This window comes from Sus scrofa, chromosome 18 (assembly GCF_000003025.6).
Source record: "Sus scrofa isolate TJ Tabasco breed Duroc chromosome 18, Sscrofa11.1, whole genome shotgun sequence".
NCBI classification, from domain to species: domain Eukaryota; kingdom Metazoa; phylum Chordata; class Mammalia; order Artiodactyla; family Suidae; genus Sus; species Sus scrofa.
In genome coordinates this window covers 5396042-5411550 of record NC_010460.4, presented here as the reverse complement: position 1 = coordinate 5411550, position 15509 = coordinate 5396042, and the positions used below count along the sequence as shown (strand labels likewise).

Genomic DNA, 15509 nt, shown 5'->3' with positions numbered 1-15509 from the left:
CTTTTCGGGGCCGCACACACAGCATATGGAGGTTCCCAAGCTAGGGGTTTAATCAGAGCTGTAACTGCCTACCTATGCCACAGCCACAGCAACGCCAGATCCTTGACCCACTGAGTGAGACCAGGGATCGAACCTGTGTCCTCATGGATATTAGTCAGGTTTGTTAACCACTGAGCCATGACAGGAACTCCATAGGTCTTTTAATATATAGCTTTGTGTAGTTTTTATTTGTGGTTTCTCTAGGTATTACGTGGTACATACGCAATTTACTGACTTGCCTTGAATCAGTGTTTTGCCATTTCAAGTAAAGTGTAAAAAGCCAAGTCCCTTCAGGTCCTCAATTTAAAAATATAATTGTCAGAGTTCCCGTCGTGGCTCAGTGGTTAACGAATCCGACTGGGAACCATGAGGTTGTGGGTTCGATCCCTGGCCTTGCTCAGTGGGTTAAGGATCCCGAGTTGCTGTGTTGGCTGTGGTGTAGGCTGGCAGCTACAGCTCCGATTAGACCCCTGGCCTGGGAACCTCCATGTGCCGCGGGAGCGGCCCTAGAAAAGCAAAAAGACAAAAAAAAAAAAATATATATATATATATATAAAATTGGCTTCAGTATTTCCTCTGTATACACTGTATACAGTAAGCACCACATCAGATGGTGTTATCGTTTTTGCTTCAACCACTAAATAGGATTTAAGAAACTCATGAGAAATCAACTATAAGAGAAAAAATAAAAACCTAAAAAAACCTTCATGAGGACAATCCACTGTATTTTTTTAACCCATTTCAATGTTCATTTTTCTTTTCTGAGGTTGCAACCCTTCTGCTGCCATGGTTCCCTTTTTCGTTTGGAGAACTTTCTTTTTCGATTCCAGGAGGGCAGGGTTTTGCTAGTCACACGTTCTTAGTTTCCTTCAGCTGAGCGTATCCTTATTTTTCTCGTAACTCCCAAAGGACGTTTTTGCTGATGTGGAATTTGCCGTTGACAGGTTCTGCTCAGCACTGGGAAGTGCTTTCCTGCTCCCTTCGCTCCTCCGTGAGTCCGATGAGAAACCCACAGTCACCCAGACCGTCCCTCTGGGCATGGCCGTGTCCTTTCTCTGCAGCGTTTAAGCATTTTTGAGTTTTTCAGAGGTTTCATTATGATGTGGCCTTGAGGTCTTTGCTTTATACACCCTGGGGCTTTGCTCAGCCTCCAGAATACGTACCTCCTGTCTTTCACCAAACATGCCAACTTTTCAACTACTATTTCTTCTTTTTTTTTCTTTTTGCCTTTTTTTCTAGGGCCGCTCCCGCGGCATATGGAGGTTTCCAGGCTAAGGGTCTAATTGGAGCTGCATCTGCCAGCCTACGCCAGAGCCACAGCTACAGCCACGTGGGATCCGAACTGGGTCTGTGACCTACACCACAGCTCATGGCAACGCTGGATCCTTAACACACTGAGTGAGGCTAGGGATGGAACCTGCATCCTCATGGATACTAGTCAGGTTCATTACTGCTGAGCCCCAACAGGAACTTCTGTTTTTCTTTTTCTTTTTTCCTTTTTTTTTTTTTTCTTTTTTTTTTTTTTTTTGCGTTTTAGGGCTCTCCCATGGCATATGGAGGTTCCCAGGCTAGGGGTCTAATCGGATCTGTAGCTGCCGGCCTACACCACAGCCACAGCAACACTAGATCCGAGCCGTGCCTGCGACCTACACCACAGCTCACAGCAACGCCAGATTCTTAACCAATTGACTGAGGCCAGGGATCGAACCTGAAACCTCATGGTTCCTAGTCAGATTCATTTCCACTGCGCCACGATGGGAACTCCTCTTCCATTTTTTTTTTGTTTTGTTTTGTTTTGTTTTTTATAACTTCTATCTCTTGGCTGAGGTTTCTCCTTTTTCCATTTGTTTCTGAGCATTTTTATGATGGTCCATCCAAGTCAGATCATCCTGACCTCTGATTAATCTTGGAATCTGTCGGTTGTCTTTTTTCATTCAATTTGAGATCTTCCTGGTTCTTGGTATGACAAATGATTTTTGATTGTATCCTGGGCATTTGGGACTTTATGCAGCTCTGGGTCCCGTGTAAGCGTCTTTGTTGGGCCGATCTCTGCTGAGATGCAGCATAAGGGCCTGGTGGGTGGCCTGTGGGTGGGTCCGCTGGACCCACGGACTCCACCCCGGCCACCCTGGAGCGTGGTCACCGCCTTACTGCGGATGGTGGGCGGGATGTCGGGCTCCCCATTGGGCCTCTCCGACACCAGGGCTGGGAGGTGGGGCAAGTCGAGGGCCTGCCACTATGAGGGATGGGGTTCAGCTCTCCACTGGACCCCCATGGCTATGACCGGCAGAGAGCACTGGCAGTAGTGACGAGCCCCGCCTTGCCACCACCTCGTTAAGCCTCGTTGCTACCGGGTGGGATCCGAGGCTCCGCACACCACTGGCAAGACATTACCGAAGGGAAGTTCCCGTCATGGCTCAGCAGTTAACCAACCCGACTAGTATCCATGAGGACACGGGTTCAATCCCTGGCCTTACTCAGTGGGATAAGGATCCAGTGTTGCCATGAGCTGTGGTGTTGGTCAAAGACACAGCCCAGATCCTGTGTTGCTGTGGCTGCAGTATAGGCTATTCCCTAGCCTGGGAACCTCCATATGCCATGAGTGTGGCCCTGAAAAGACAAAACAAATAAACAAACAAAAAAACAACAACAAAAAAATCACCTTAGGGAAAATCAGAGCACACCTGCTTCTCGCAGAAGGGCTTATGGAAAACCAGCTCTCTCACCATCCAGACAGATCATCGGAGCATGGCCTTCTTCTGCCAGGCAGGGGGATGGAAGGGTGGGTTTCGTTCAGCCCCACCAGCGCCCCTGGGGGGTGGGAGGCGAGCAAACACTGTCCCTTGCTCCCAAGATGGAATCCCTGCTCCCTGCTCTCCTCCCACCCCGAAGCCACAGGAGGCGATGTGTTTCTCCTTCGGGGGCTTGATTGGACTCTCGTGGGTGCTGCCAAAGGGTTTCCTGGTTCGGTTTCCTGGTAAACCTGTGCTTGTTTCATCTGCACCTGTGGGTGGTTCCACCTCTACAGCCCCCCCCCCCCCCCCCGCTCTGGGATTCACAGCAAAGCAGGCAGGAGCTGTTCCTCCTGTTCTCAGTCCTTCCAAATTGCCTCCTTACATCCGCCTTCCAGAGCTCTCCCTGTGCTCGTCTGCTGCGCTCTGCCAGGATGTTTTAGGTGGGAAAAAAAAAAAGAGGCCCTATGGGAAAGAGGCGGCTGCTTTTGGATGGGAACCCCCTTATGTACAATATAGAATTTACATCGTTTTGGAAAACACTCCTTGAGTACTGGAAAAGAAAATTTATCTCTCAAAAACAAAGCACAATATACATCTACTAAGGAACCTTAACTAATTACATTATTCAAGTTTCTAACTTTTTCTCTGATTCAGAGTTGTGCTTAAAATATTCCATGACTAGAGTTCCCATCGTGGCTCACTGGTTAACGAATCTGACTAGGAACCATGAAGTTGAAGGTTTGATCCCTGGCCTTGCTCAGTGGGTTAAGGGTTCAGCGTTGCCGTGAGCTGCGGTGTAGATTGCAGACGTGGCTTGGAGCCCACATTGCTGTGGCTGTGGTGTAGGCCTGCGGCTACAGCTCTGATTCAACCCCTAGCCTGGGAACCTCCAGATGCCTCGGGTGCGGCCCTAGAAAGGACAAAAAAAAAAAAAAAAAATCCATTACTGTTTATTTGTGGCAATAGATATTGGTATTTCTAACAATTTTTCTCTAAGTATTTTGTTGCCACCCATCATTAGATGTCTACAAACAAGCTCAGTACCATTAAATCTGTATTGTGACTTATCGTGAGTTTAAAAGGGGTCTCTGGATTGTCTTTCCATTGAATTCTATACTTAAAAAATATTTTGAGTCTTGCCTTCTTTGACCATTCTTTCACTCTTTTTTTGGCCGCATCTGCAGCATGCATAAGTTCCTGAGCCAGGGATCAAACCTATACTATAGCAGTGACCAGGGCCACAGCAGTGACAATTCCAGCTCCTTAACTCGCTGAGCCACCAAGGAACTCTTATTCTTCCACTTAGAAACATTTTAGTTCATCTTATTTATCTTTTATGTTACATTTTGATTTTTTTTATTACCATCTAAGAGTTTTTATCTTTTAATGGGAAATTTATGCCAACTTCATTTACTGTTAAGACTGATAGGTTTGGGTTCTCCTCTGTCATCTTGTTTTATTCTTTCAGAGTTTGGGGAGAGAGGTTTCTGCTCCCATTCTCCCGCTTTCTCTAAATCCCTCATTTAATATCATTTCACACAATATGAGTCATGGTAGGACCAAGAAGGCTGAGCCGTTCCTTCCCTAAAGAAACTCCATGACCGAAGAGTCACTCATTGTTCAGACTTTGCTACGGAACCTGCTTTGATTCGTGTCACTGCTTTGATTTTAACGTTGTCATCTGGGCATCGTTGAGGTTCCAAGAAAACCACTCTGACCTGTTATCAAAGGAGTGAATTCGGGATGGCGTTGCTACGGTCCTTCATCAAAGGGGTGGTGGTAAAGTGATACTTATGTGACTGATACCTTTTCTTGCAGGTGAGGATTTTAACTATACGGACACAGAACTTATTTATGGATATATGAAATATGGCTTTAATCACATCGTCAGTAAAAGCTTGGGCAACTACAGAAATGTGCCAGATAGCAGGAATAAAATGTAAGTTCCTCTTGATCTTTTTTTTTTTTTTTTTTTTTGTCTTTTGTTGTTGTTGTTTTTGTTGTTGCTATTTCTTGGGCCGCTCCCGCGGCATATGGAGGTTCCCAGGCTAGGGGTTGAATCGGAGCTGTAGCCACCGGCCTACGCCAGAGCCACAGCAACTCGGGACCCGAGCCGCGTCTGCAACCTACACCACAGCTCACGGCAACGCCGGATCCTTCACCCACTGAGCAAGGGCAGGGACCGAACCCGCAACCTCATGGTTCCTAGTCGGATTGGTTAACCACTGCGCCACGACGGGAACTCCCCTCTTGATCTTTTTTATGGACATAAAACATAGATGATGTAGTGATTTGGTGTGTGTGTGTGACTCCCTGATCATCCCAGGGAGTCACATGAACATCAGTCACCCTACATAGAAACAAAAAAATTTTTTTTCTGGTGATGAGAACTTTTTTAAGATCTTCTCTCTTAGTAACTTTCAAATATGCAATACAGTATTCTTACCGACCGTCACCGTGCCATTCATCACATCCCTGTAACGCTTATTTTATAACTGGCCGTTTGTCCCTTTTGACCTGCTTCACTCATGTCACCCACCCCCGCCTCTTGGTATTGATGAGCTTTTTTTGGGGGGGGTTATTTGTTTGTTTTAGAGTCTACATGTCAGTGAGATTATATATGGTATTTGCCTTTTTTTGTCTGACTTATTTCACTTAACATAATGCCTTCAAGATCCATTCATGTGGTTGGAAATGGCAATGTTTCCTCCTTTTTTATGACTGAATAGTATTTCATTATATATATATATAATATATATAATACGTATGTCTATATCTGAGTAGAGATATATCTCATGTTTGTCTATATGTATGTCTGTATCTGTGTAGAGATATATCTCATGTTTTCTTTATTCATGTCTATAGATGTATGTCTATATCTGTGTAGAGATATATCTCATGTTTGTCTATATGTATGTCTGTATCTGTGTAGAGATATATCTCATGTTTTCTTTATTCATTAATCCACCCATTGGACACTTAGGTTGTTTCCATATCCTGGCTATTGTAAATAATGCAGCAGTGAACATGGGAGTGCATAGATCTTACTTAGTTAGTGCTTTTGTTTTCTTCAGATAAGCCCCCAGAAGTGGAATTGCTGGATCATATGACAGTTCTATTTTTAATTGTTTGAGGAAACTCCATACTGGTTTTCCAGAGTGGCTGCACCCGTCGACATTCCTACCAACAGCTCACAAGGATTCCCTTTTCTCCACATTCTCACCAACACTTGTTATTTCTTGGCTTTAAGAGCCATTCAGACAGGTGTGAAATGATCTCTCATTGTGTTTTCAATTTGTATTTCCCAATGAGTAGTGATGTTGAGCATCTTTTCACATGCTTGTTGCTCATCTGTATGAATTCTTTGGAAAAATATCTGTTCAGATCCTCTGCTCATTTTTTAATCAGTTTTTTTTTTGTGCTATTGAGTTGTAGGAGATATTTATACATATAAACTCCTTATCAGATATATGATTTGCAAATATTTTCTCCCATTCAGTAGGTTGCATTTTCATTTTGTTGATTTTATTTGCTCTGCAGAAGCTTTTTAGCTTCATGTAGTCTCACTTTTTACTTTGCTTTTGTTGCCTTTGCTTTTGGTGTCAGATCCAAAAAATCAAGACCTATGTCAAGGAGTTTACTGCCTATCTTTTCTTCTAGAAACTTTATGGTTTGGGGTTTTATATTCCTTTAATTCATTTCTAGTTAATTTGGAGTATGGTGTAAGATAGAGGTCCAGTTTCATTCTTTTGCATGTGGTGTTCAGTTTTCCCAGCACCATTTATTGAAGAGACTGTCCCTTCCCCATTGTATATTCTTGGCTCCTTTGTTGTAAATTAATTGACCATATTTAAATGGGTTTATTTCTGGTCTCTCTACTCTTTTTCATTGATCTATATGTCTTTTTTATGTGAGTACCATACTGTTTTGATTACTGGAGCTTTGAAGTATAGTTTGAAATCAGGGTGCATGAGTCCTCCAGCTCTGTTCTTTTGCAGGATTATTTTGATTATTCAGAGGCTTTTTTTTATTCCATAAAAAACCCATTTTAGGGTTGTTTATATTTCTGTGAAAAAATGCCATTGCAATTTTGATAGAAATGGCATCGAGCCTATAGATTGCTTTGGGTAGTATGGACATTTTAACAATATTAATTCTTCCAATCCATGAACACAGAATATCTTTCCATTTATTTGTGTCTTCAGTTTCTTTTATTAGTCACTTATAGTGTCCTATAGTGCCCTATAGTGTATTGGTCTAAAAATAAATATAAGGTCTAATTTTTAAACACTAACCAGATTTTAATTTTGGCATATTAGAAATCTTATAATATAGGTTCCTGTTTTTAGAATTTGAAATCAGATCATGTCAAGAGCCTATTTCAGGAGTTCCCATTGTGGCTTAGGGGGTTAAGAACCCAACACAGCGTCAGTGAGGATGTTGGTTCAATCCCTGGCCTTGCTCAGTGGGTTAAAGATCTGGCATTGTCACAGGCTGCAGAGTAGATCACAGATATGGCTCAGATCCGGCATTGCTGTGGCTGTGACGTAGGCTGGCTGCTGCAACTTTGATTCGACCTCAAGCCTGGGAACTTCCATGTGCTCCAGGTGTGACCATAAAAAAAAGAAGAGCCTATTTGAATATTCTAGAGTTTATAGTGTAGAGAATATCTTCTCCTTGGTGTAGAATGTGTTCTAGAGTTTTCCAAAAATTGCTTCACCCTCAAGATCTTTTTATCAAATCACCGATAAAAACTTTTGGTCAAAGGGAGATTTATTCCTAATACACACTGTTTCAGACACTACCTACTTTTTCTTCGAAGTCCTCTTAAAAAAAAAAAAAATTTGTTCCTTCAATCCTTTATGTAAGTGCCTGTTTTAAAACTTGGGGTAACATGTACATAACATAAAGTTGACTATTTTAACTATGTTTAGCTGTACAATGTGGTGGCATTAAGTACATTCACACTGTTACGGAGCCATCATCATCCATCTCCAGAACTTTTTCATCCCCCAATCGGAGACTCCGTCTTTATTAAACATTAACTGCTCCTTCTTCCCTCCCTCCAGTCTCCTGGAAGCCACCACTTTACTTTCTGTCTCTGAATTTTAATTACACTATGTACTCCCTAAAAGTGGAATCATACAATATCTGCGCTTTTTTTTTTTTGGCTGTACCCATGGCACGTGGCAGTTCCCGGGCCAGGGATTGAACCTATGCCACAGCAGTGACAACACTGGATCCTTTAAATGCTAGGCCACCAGGGAACTCCCCATTGCCATGTGTTTCTGTAATGCCTGAAAGAGTGTCATTTTGTCATTTTGAGTAGTGCCCACTAGACCTTTCCAGCTCAGCATGTGGTCTGAGGGCCAGTTACACTGGCAGCCCCCAGGAGCTTGTTGGCCATGCCCAGTCCCGGGCCCTGTCCCAGATAGGCTTAGTCGGAATCTGCATTCCCACAGAAGCTCAGGTGGATTTATGCAAATTTAAATTTAACATCCTTCTGTTGGATTGATAGGGCTGCTGTAACAAAGTACGCTAAACTGGGAGGCTTAAATGGCAAGTCTCACAGTTCTGGAGGCTAGATGTCAGAAAGCCAGGTGCTGGCAGGGTTGGTTCTTTTTAGGGCTGTTGGGGGGGGGTCTCTTCTAGGCCCCTCTCCCTGGCTTATAGATGGCCATTTTCTCCCTGCGTCTCTTCACATCCATCTGCGTGGGTCTCTGTGTTCTAAAGGACCCCAGTCTAATCGGATCAGGATCCCCCTAATGACATCTCACTTGTAACACCTACAACAACCCCATTTTCTTTTTTGTTGTTTTTTGTTCGTTTGTCTTGCATCTTTTCAGGGCCACACCTGTGACATATGGAGGTTCCCAGGCTAGGGGTCAAATCAGAGCTGCAGCTGCCAGCCTACACCACAGCCACAGCAACTCCAGATCCCAGCCACACCTTCGACCTACACCACAGCTCATGGCAACGCCGGATCCTTAACCCACTGAGCAAGGCCAGGGATCGAACCCAAAACCTCATGGTTCCTAGTCGGATTTGTTAACCACTGCACCACAATGGGAACTCCTATCAACAAATTTTAAAGAAACCCATACACATCAGGCTTCTCTTAGGGGTCTAAGCCCATGTGACACAGTCTCAGGCTCAATGTGACATTGTCTCAATCCTCTGGAGAGACTCGGTTTGTCTGTAGTTTTCTCAGTACTAAATATGTGATCTGAGGAGCTAAAATTCGCCTGGACCATCATCTCGCCCCCTCCCGGGATTATCTCCTCTCTCTCCCTCCCCCTCTCTCTCATCTCCTTCCTCTGTGATAACTCAGCGCTCCTGCTGGAATGTAAGCCTTTGACCCTCCCTGTTTCTGTGAAGCCAGGTGTTCCCACCTGCCATTTCAGAGCACCTGCACCCCAGGGTGTTCATCCCTCCTCTCACCCTCCCAGGCCTCCTGTTGGTTCTGTCGTCTCATGTTCTCATTCCTTCCAGCGCAATGTCAGTTTCCACCCAGTAGGCGTGGCTTCTGTGTCTTCATCGCGTCTTGGAGAAAAATGTTGACCTGGACCAGGTCCTCTTCTTCCGTGGTGACATCAATCCACGGGCATCTTAAAGGTCCGTGCAGCATCCCTGAGGGGCTGTCTGCTCAGCACCCACTTCCACGGTGTTTCCCCCCCTCCCTCTGTTCACGTGGCTGCAGTGAGAGTAATGACTTTGTTTTAACCCCACTATCTGGCCATGATCCATTAACCGGGGGACAGGCGCCGGAGCCTGACGGGACCAGTATCCTGTCCCATGAATTTGGGGGTAGGAGGAAATCTTACCAGCTTCTCCTTGGGTGAGGGACTATCAGACACGCTGCTGCCGCCACATTTCCTGCTCTGTGGGGCAGAGAAGGGGAAACGAGCCAGGCTGCAGAGAACAAGTAAGAGTCACAGCATGAGCCTCTTAGAATGCTTACCACCTGCAAGGCCCCGCCCCGAGCATTTTACCTATGTTAATTCACTGAATCCTCACAGCCTGTGAGGTAGGCTGATGTAGTTACTGTTGTTATTCTACTTCCTAGATGTAAAGACAGGAGCAGAAACGGAGAGTGTCTGGGTGGTTTCAGGCCACCAGTCAGACTTGTTCTTGGAGGCTCAGCTGCATGAGCCTTGTCACTAGGTCCTCTTGGGACTTTGGGGTCCCTTACAGTATCCCTCCCTCCTCCCTCCTTCCCTCTCTCCCTCTCTTTTTCTCTCTCTCTTTTCCTTTCTTTCCTTTTTTTTTTTTAAAGGGCCGCACCTGCAGTATATATGGAAGTTCCTGGGTCAGGCATTGAATCTGAGTTACAGCTGCAGTAATGCCGGATCCTTTAACCCACTGCACTGGGACTGGGGGTCAAACCTGCGCCTCTGCAGCAACCCAAGCTGCTGCAGTCGGATTCTTAACCCACTGCAGCAGGAACTCCACCTCTCTTTCTATGGCTTAAGCTAGATCCAGAGGATTTGCCATTACAACCAAAATATTCCAAAATAAAACCAAATAATATAGCAAGCCAAACAATACTTAACAGCTAAAAACTATTCAGTGTCTATTTTTCTCTCAAGTGCACAAAAAATAACAAAACATTTTTGTCAGATCCTTGGAAGAAATCTAATTACACCATATCCACTGCATTTCTTTGTTGTAAGAGACTATGCAAGTATAAGAATAGCACTTGGGGAGTTCCCGTCCTGGTGCCGTGGAAACAAATCCGACTAAGAACCATGAGGTTGCGGGTTCAATCCCTGGCCTCGCTCAGTGGGTTCAGGATCCGGCATTGCCGTGAGCTGTGGTGTAGGTCGAAGATGCAGCTCGGATCCCACATGGTAATGGCTGTGGTATGGGCCGGTGGCTACAGCTCTGATTGGACCCCCAGCCTGGGGACCTCCACATGCCACAGGTGTGGCCCTAAAAAGACAAAAAAAAAAAAAAAAAAAGAGTAGAGTAGCACTTGAGGAGTTCCTTCTCTGGCACAGTGGGTTAAGACTCCGACTGCAGCATCTTGGGTCACTGCGGGGTCACATGTTCTGTCCCTGGCCCAGCACAGTGGCATTGCTGCAGCTGCGGCTTAGATTCAAACCCTTGCCCAGGAACTTTGTCATGAGTGCAGCCATAAATTTTTTTTTTTTTTTTAAATAGCACTTGGGAGTTCCCATTGTGGCTCAGTGGTTAACAAATCCGACTAGGAACCATGAGGTTGCGGGTTTGATCCCTGGCCTTGCTCAGTGGGTTAAGGATCTGGCGTTGCCATGAGCTGTGGTGTAGGTCGCAGATGTGGCTCAGATCCCGTATTGCTGTGGCTGTGGTGGAGGCCGGCGGCTACAGCTCCAATTAGACCCCTAGCCTGGGAACCTCCATATGCTGCAGGTGCAGCCCTAGAAAAAAAAGACCAAAAAAATAATAATAATAATAACACTTGGATTTTCTTTGAAGATCATAGAGGTAATTTGAACCTTTCAATATGTATAAGTTTCCTCATTCCTTTTTTCTAACAGAAACTAAAATATAGGTATAAGTTGCATTTATATTATGTTCAGAAGAGAACTAACATCAAAACAGAGTCTCAGGAAAGAGCAGTTATTACCGGCATTAGGAAGGGGGACGTCTTTAGAAAATACTAGAACAATGTAAGTTTCAAGAAATGTTTGTGTCTTAATCTTTGCATTTTAAATGTACCATCACCTTATTATCATAATCACCAATTAAAGGAACAAAGAGGGAAAATGTGAATAAAGAAGGGGGTTTGAATAAGCCCCCCAAACATCTAAGGCTTTTAAATGAGTCATTTTCTCCCTCTTACTTACGCGTGCAGGTGTCATCAAAAACATTACCCAGCCAACCTCCCTACTGCCAGCATTATCATTTGCTTCCACAACGAAGAATTTAATGCCTTGTTACGGACAGTGTCCAGCATCATGACTCTCACGCCACATCATATCATTGAAGAAATTATTTTGGTTGATGACATGAGTGAATACGGTAAGACGGAATGCTAATGATCTACCCCACCCACTTGGAAGGCTGTGTATCTCTGTGGCACTCAAGTTATTTTATACCAAGGACTTTTTGGGGTGGGTAATGAAGCAGGCACTTTGGTGCGCGGGTGGCAGTGGGGTCCTGTCCTTACAGTGTTTGGATTGGCTAGTGCTTCCATGAGATACACGTAGGGGCAGGCTGGTCTTTAGAGGTTATGGATGACATTCAAGAAGTGATACCTAAGAGTTCCCGTTGTGGCACAGTGGTTCACGAATCCAACTAGGAACCATGAGGTTGCGGGTTCGATCCCTGGCCTGGCTCAGTGGGTTAAGGATCTGGCATTGCCATGAGCTGTGGTGTAGGTCACAGACGCAGCTCGGATCCCACGTTGCTGTGGCTCTGGCGTAGGGTGGTGGCCACAGCTTCGAATGGACCCCTAGCCTGGGAACCTCCATATGCTGTGGGAGTGGCCCTAGAAAAGGCAAAAAGACAAAAAAAAAAAAAAAAAAAAGTGATACCTAGCAAAGTGGTACATGCAGGATGGATAAACAATAAGGTCCTGCTGTAGAGCATAGGGAACCACATTGAGTGTCCTGTCATTAAACCATAATGGAAAAGAATATGAAAAAGATTCTTTTTCATGTTCTTATATATATATGTATAACTGAACCACTGTGCTATACAGCAGAAATTAACACTGTAAATCAACTACACTTCAATAAAATAAATTTTTTTAAAAAAGGTAACATCCCAACTGTGGTCTGAAGGCCCAATTGGGGTGCCATAGATAAGAGAGAACGGGAAAAGTACTTTAGGCAGAGGGAATGGCCTTGTAAAAGCCCAGAGACAAGAGACGACATGGGGAGTTCGGAATGGTTCTGTATTTTCTGTAGATTATGTACAAGTGTAGTGTTAACAGGGAGGGGGTGGGCGAGCACCCAGAAGCATGAAAAGCATTGTTTGAATTTTATTTGGAGAAAATGGGGAATGATGCTAAAGCTTAATGCAGGGGAATGACACAATCCCGGTACTTTACAGGAAAGAATTCTTTTTTTCCTTTCTTTCTTTTGAGGGCCGCACTTGCCGTACATGGAAGTTCCCAGGCTAGGGATCAAATCGGAGCTGTAGCCGCCAGCCTACACCACAGCCACAGCAACACCAGATCCAAGTTGTGTCTGCAACCTACACCACAGCTCACAGCATTGCTGGGTCCTTAACCCACTGAGAGGCGCCAGGGATCAGATCTGGATATTAGTCATGGATACTGGTCAGGTTTGTAACCTGCTGAGCCACAAGGCAAGAATTCTTATCACAACAAATATACCTAAGGGCTTGGTCCTCCATATTCCCTGGTTTTAAAGAACCGTAACACTAAGAGTTCCCTAATGGCTCAGCAGGTTAAGGACCCAGCATTGTCATTGCTGAGGGTTGGATCACTGGCCCGGGGGGCTTCCACATGCCGTGGGTGTGGCCAAAAAAAAAAAAGAAGAAGAAGAACTATGACACTAGAACAAAATCTGATTAACTGTATATAACATTTGAAATTGGTTGTGTGCTTCACAACTTCATTACTTACCTGAGGCAAGCCCGGAGGACCCGGGTGAGGGCTACACTCCCTGGGGTCCACAGGTCCCTGTAGGGTCCATTTCTCTTGAAAGCAGTGTGTCTGGATTGGATAAGTTTTCTACCTAAAAGTCCACCTAATCCACAGTGAATCTGACTCACTCTGGGCTGGAACAGAAAAAGAAGAGGAGACACAGCTGGAAGAAGAACAGGAGGGAGTTCCTGTCGTGGCACAGCGGCAACAATCCAACTAGTATCTGTGAGGATGCGGGTTCGACCCCTGGCCTCGCTCAGCGGGTTAAGGATCCGGTGTTGCCACGAGCTGTGGTGTAGGTCGAAGATGCAGTTTGGATCCTGTGCTGCTGTGGCTGTGGTGTAGGCCGGCAGGTGCAGCTCCGATTCAACGCCTAGCCTGGGAACCTCCATATGCTGTGGGTGGGGCCCTAAAAAGCAGGAAAAATAGAAGAAGAAGAAAAAGAAGAACAGGCAGGGGAAGGAGGACGACGTCCTTGGAGGACAATAGGGCAGTAGGGTCACCCGCAGAAAAGTGCAACTCAGAAGTAAGTCAGCTCCATTTAGGACTTGCACTTGCTGGCCCGTCACTATCGTATATGAGGTCATTTCTGCAGGAGCCACCGAATCAGAGGGTCCAATCCTGTTTATTTCCAGTCTTGTGCACGGGAAAGGATGCGGAGGGATGACCAGGTTCCTCATCTGACCAGTACACTGAGTGACACCTCTGGCCACACGTGGGACAAGAAGTCCCTAGTAAAACCGTGAGCAGGGAACAGGATCCAGTCTTTGCTGGGCTGTGTCGTTCTACCTCCTCTCCCAGAAGGTCGAGCATCCTGCCCTGGAGATGCAGTTCCAGGATGACCAGAGGACACACCTGGTGACTCGTCGTGTTCTTTCGGCATCCGGGGAACCACTGCTCATGGCTGAGAGATGATCGTGCTGCCGGACCAGACCCCCCTCCTTCTCCTCCTGGATCCGCAGGAGGAGGCGGATGGTCCCCTGGCTGGAGGTCATTTCATCCTCCCCACCCACACACTGAGTCTTGGACCCACCCCGAACGTCAAACACAGGAAATGCAGGAAAGGGGGTGTTCTGTGTTCGGAAGGAGCTCAGGATGGACACACTCCTGCGTTTATTCCACGACGATTTCACGTGAGCTCTAGGAGAACGTTCTTAAAAGGCAGCTTAGTCTTGTTTAGGTGATACCAGTGGGCGCTGCAGACGGGGTCCCTCCACTTGCGAGAGCAGGGGTCAGGAGCCCAGACGACCGCCCCCATTGAGTTGCAGGAGAGGCATGCCCAGGGCTGACCTGCGAGTGTCCACCTTTCTCGTTGTCCTGGTCCCACTCGACTGCAAGCCAGCAGCACAACCATCTTCTGAAAAACCCAATCCGTCCGCCTCCCGGCTGCTGCCAGAACAGCTTTATTTCCCCCTAGGTCTGCCTCACAGAATTCCTCTGCGTCCCGGACGTTAGGGAGGGGGTTGCAGGCATCTGAGCTGAGGTACCGCCCCTATCCTGCCTCTGAGCAGGGCCCTGGCACTGTTTATAAAAACAAGGAGGAGTTCCCCGGTGGCTCGGCCAGTTAAGGATCTGGCATTGTCACCACTGTGACTCAGGTCACTCCTGTGGTGCAGGTTCGATCACAGCCCAGGAACTTCCGCATGCCCCAGGTTCGGCCCAAAAAATGAAATGAAAACAAGGAAGGACAAATGAACAGAAACAGTCTCACAGACAAGGAGAATAGACGTGATTGCCGGGGGCGGGGGAGGGGGATGAATGGGTAGCTCGGGGTTAGGAGATGCAAACTCTTACATTTCGAATAGATAAGCAAGGTCCTGCTGTAAGCACAGGGAACTATCTCCAGTCTCTTGTGATAGAACAAGATGGAAGATAAGAAAGGGAGTGTACAGAACCGTGAGGATGCAAGTCTGATCCTTGGCCTTGCTCAGTGGGTTAAGGATCCGGCGTTGCTGTGAGCTGTGGTGTAGTCGCAGATGCAGCTCGGATCCTGCATGGCTGTGGCTGTGGTGTAGGCTGGCAGCTGTAGCTCCAATTAGACTCCTCGCCTGGGAACCTCCGTATGCCGTGGGTGTGGCCCTAAAAAGTGGGGGGAAAAAAAAAGAAAGGAAGTGTACATATATGTGTGAACTGGGACA

General features: G+C 46.0%; 1 protein-coding gene across 9 annotated transcripts in view; it reads left to right on the top strand.

The window, feature by feature from the left end:
- Positions 1-15509, top strand: part of GALNTL5 (polypeptide N-acetylgalactosaminyltransferase-like 5) — a 121191-nt gene that overhangs the window by 63414 nt on the left and 42268 nt on the right. For all 9 annotated transcript variants that reach the window (XM_021078622.1, XM_013983534.2, XM_021078626.1 and 6 more), the window contains 2 exons: positions 4593-4713; positions 11611-11777. In XM_021078622.1, the coding sequence (XP_020934281.1) occupies positions 4593-4713; positions 11611-11777 (288 nt within the window). The remainder of the gene's footprint in view (positions 1-4592; positions 4714-11610; positions 11778-15509) is intronic.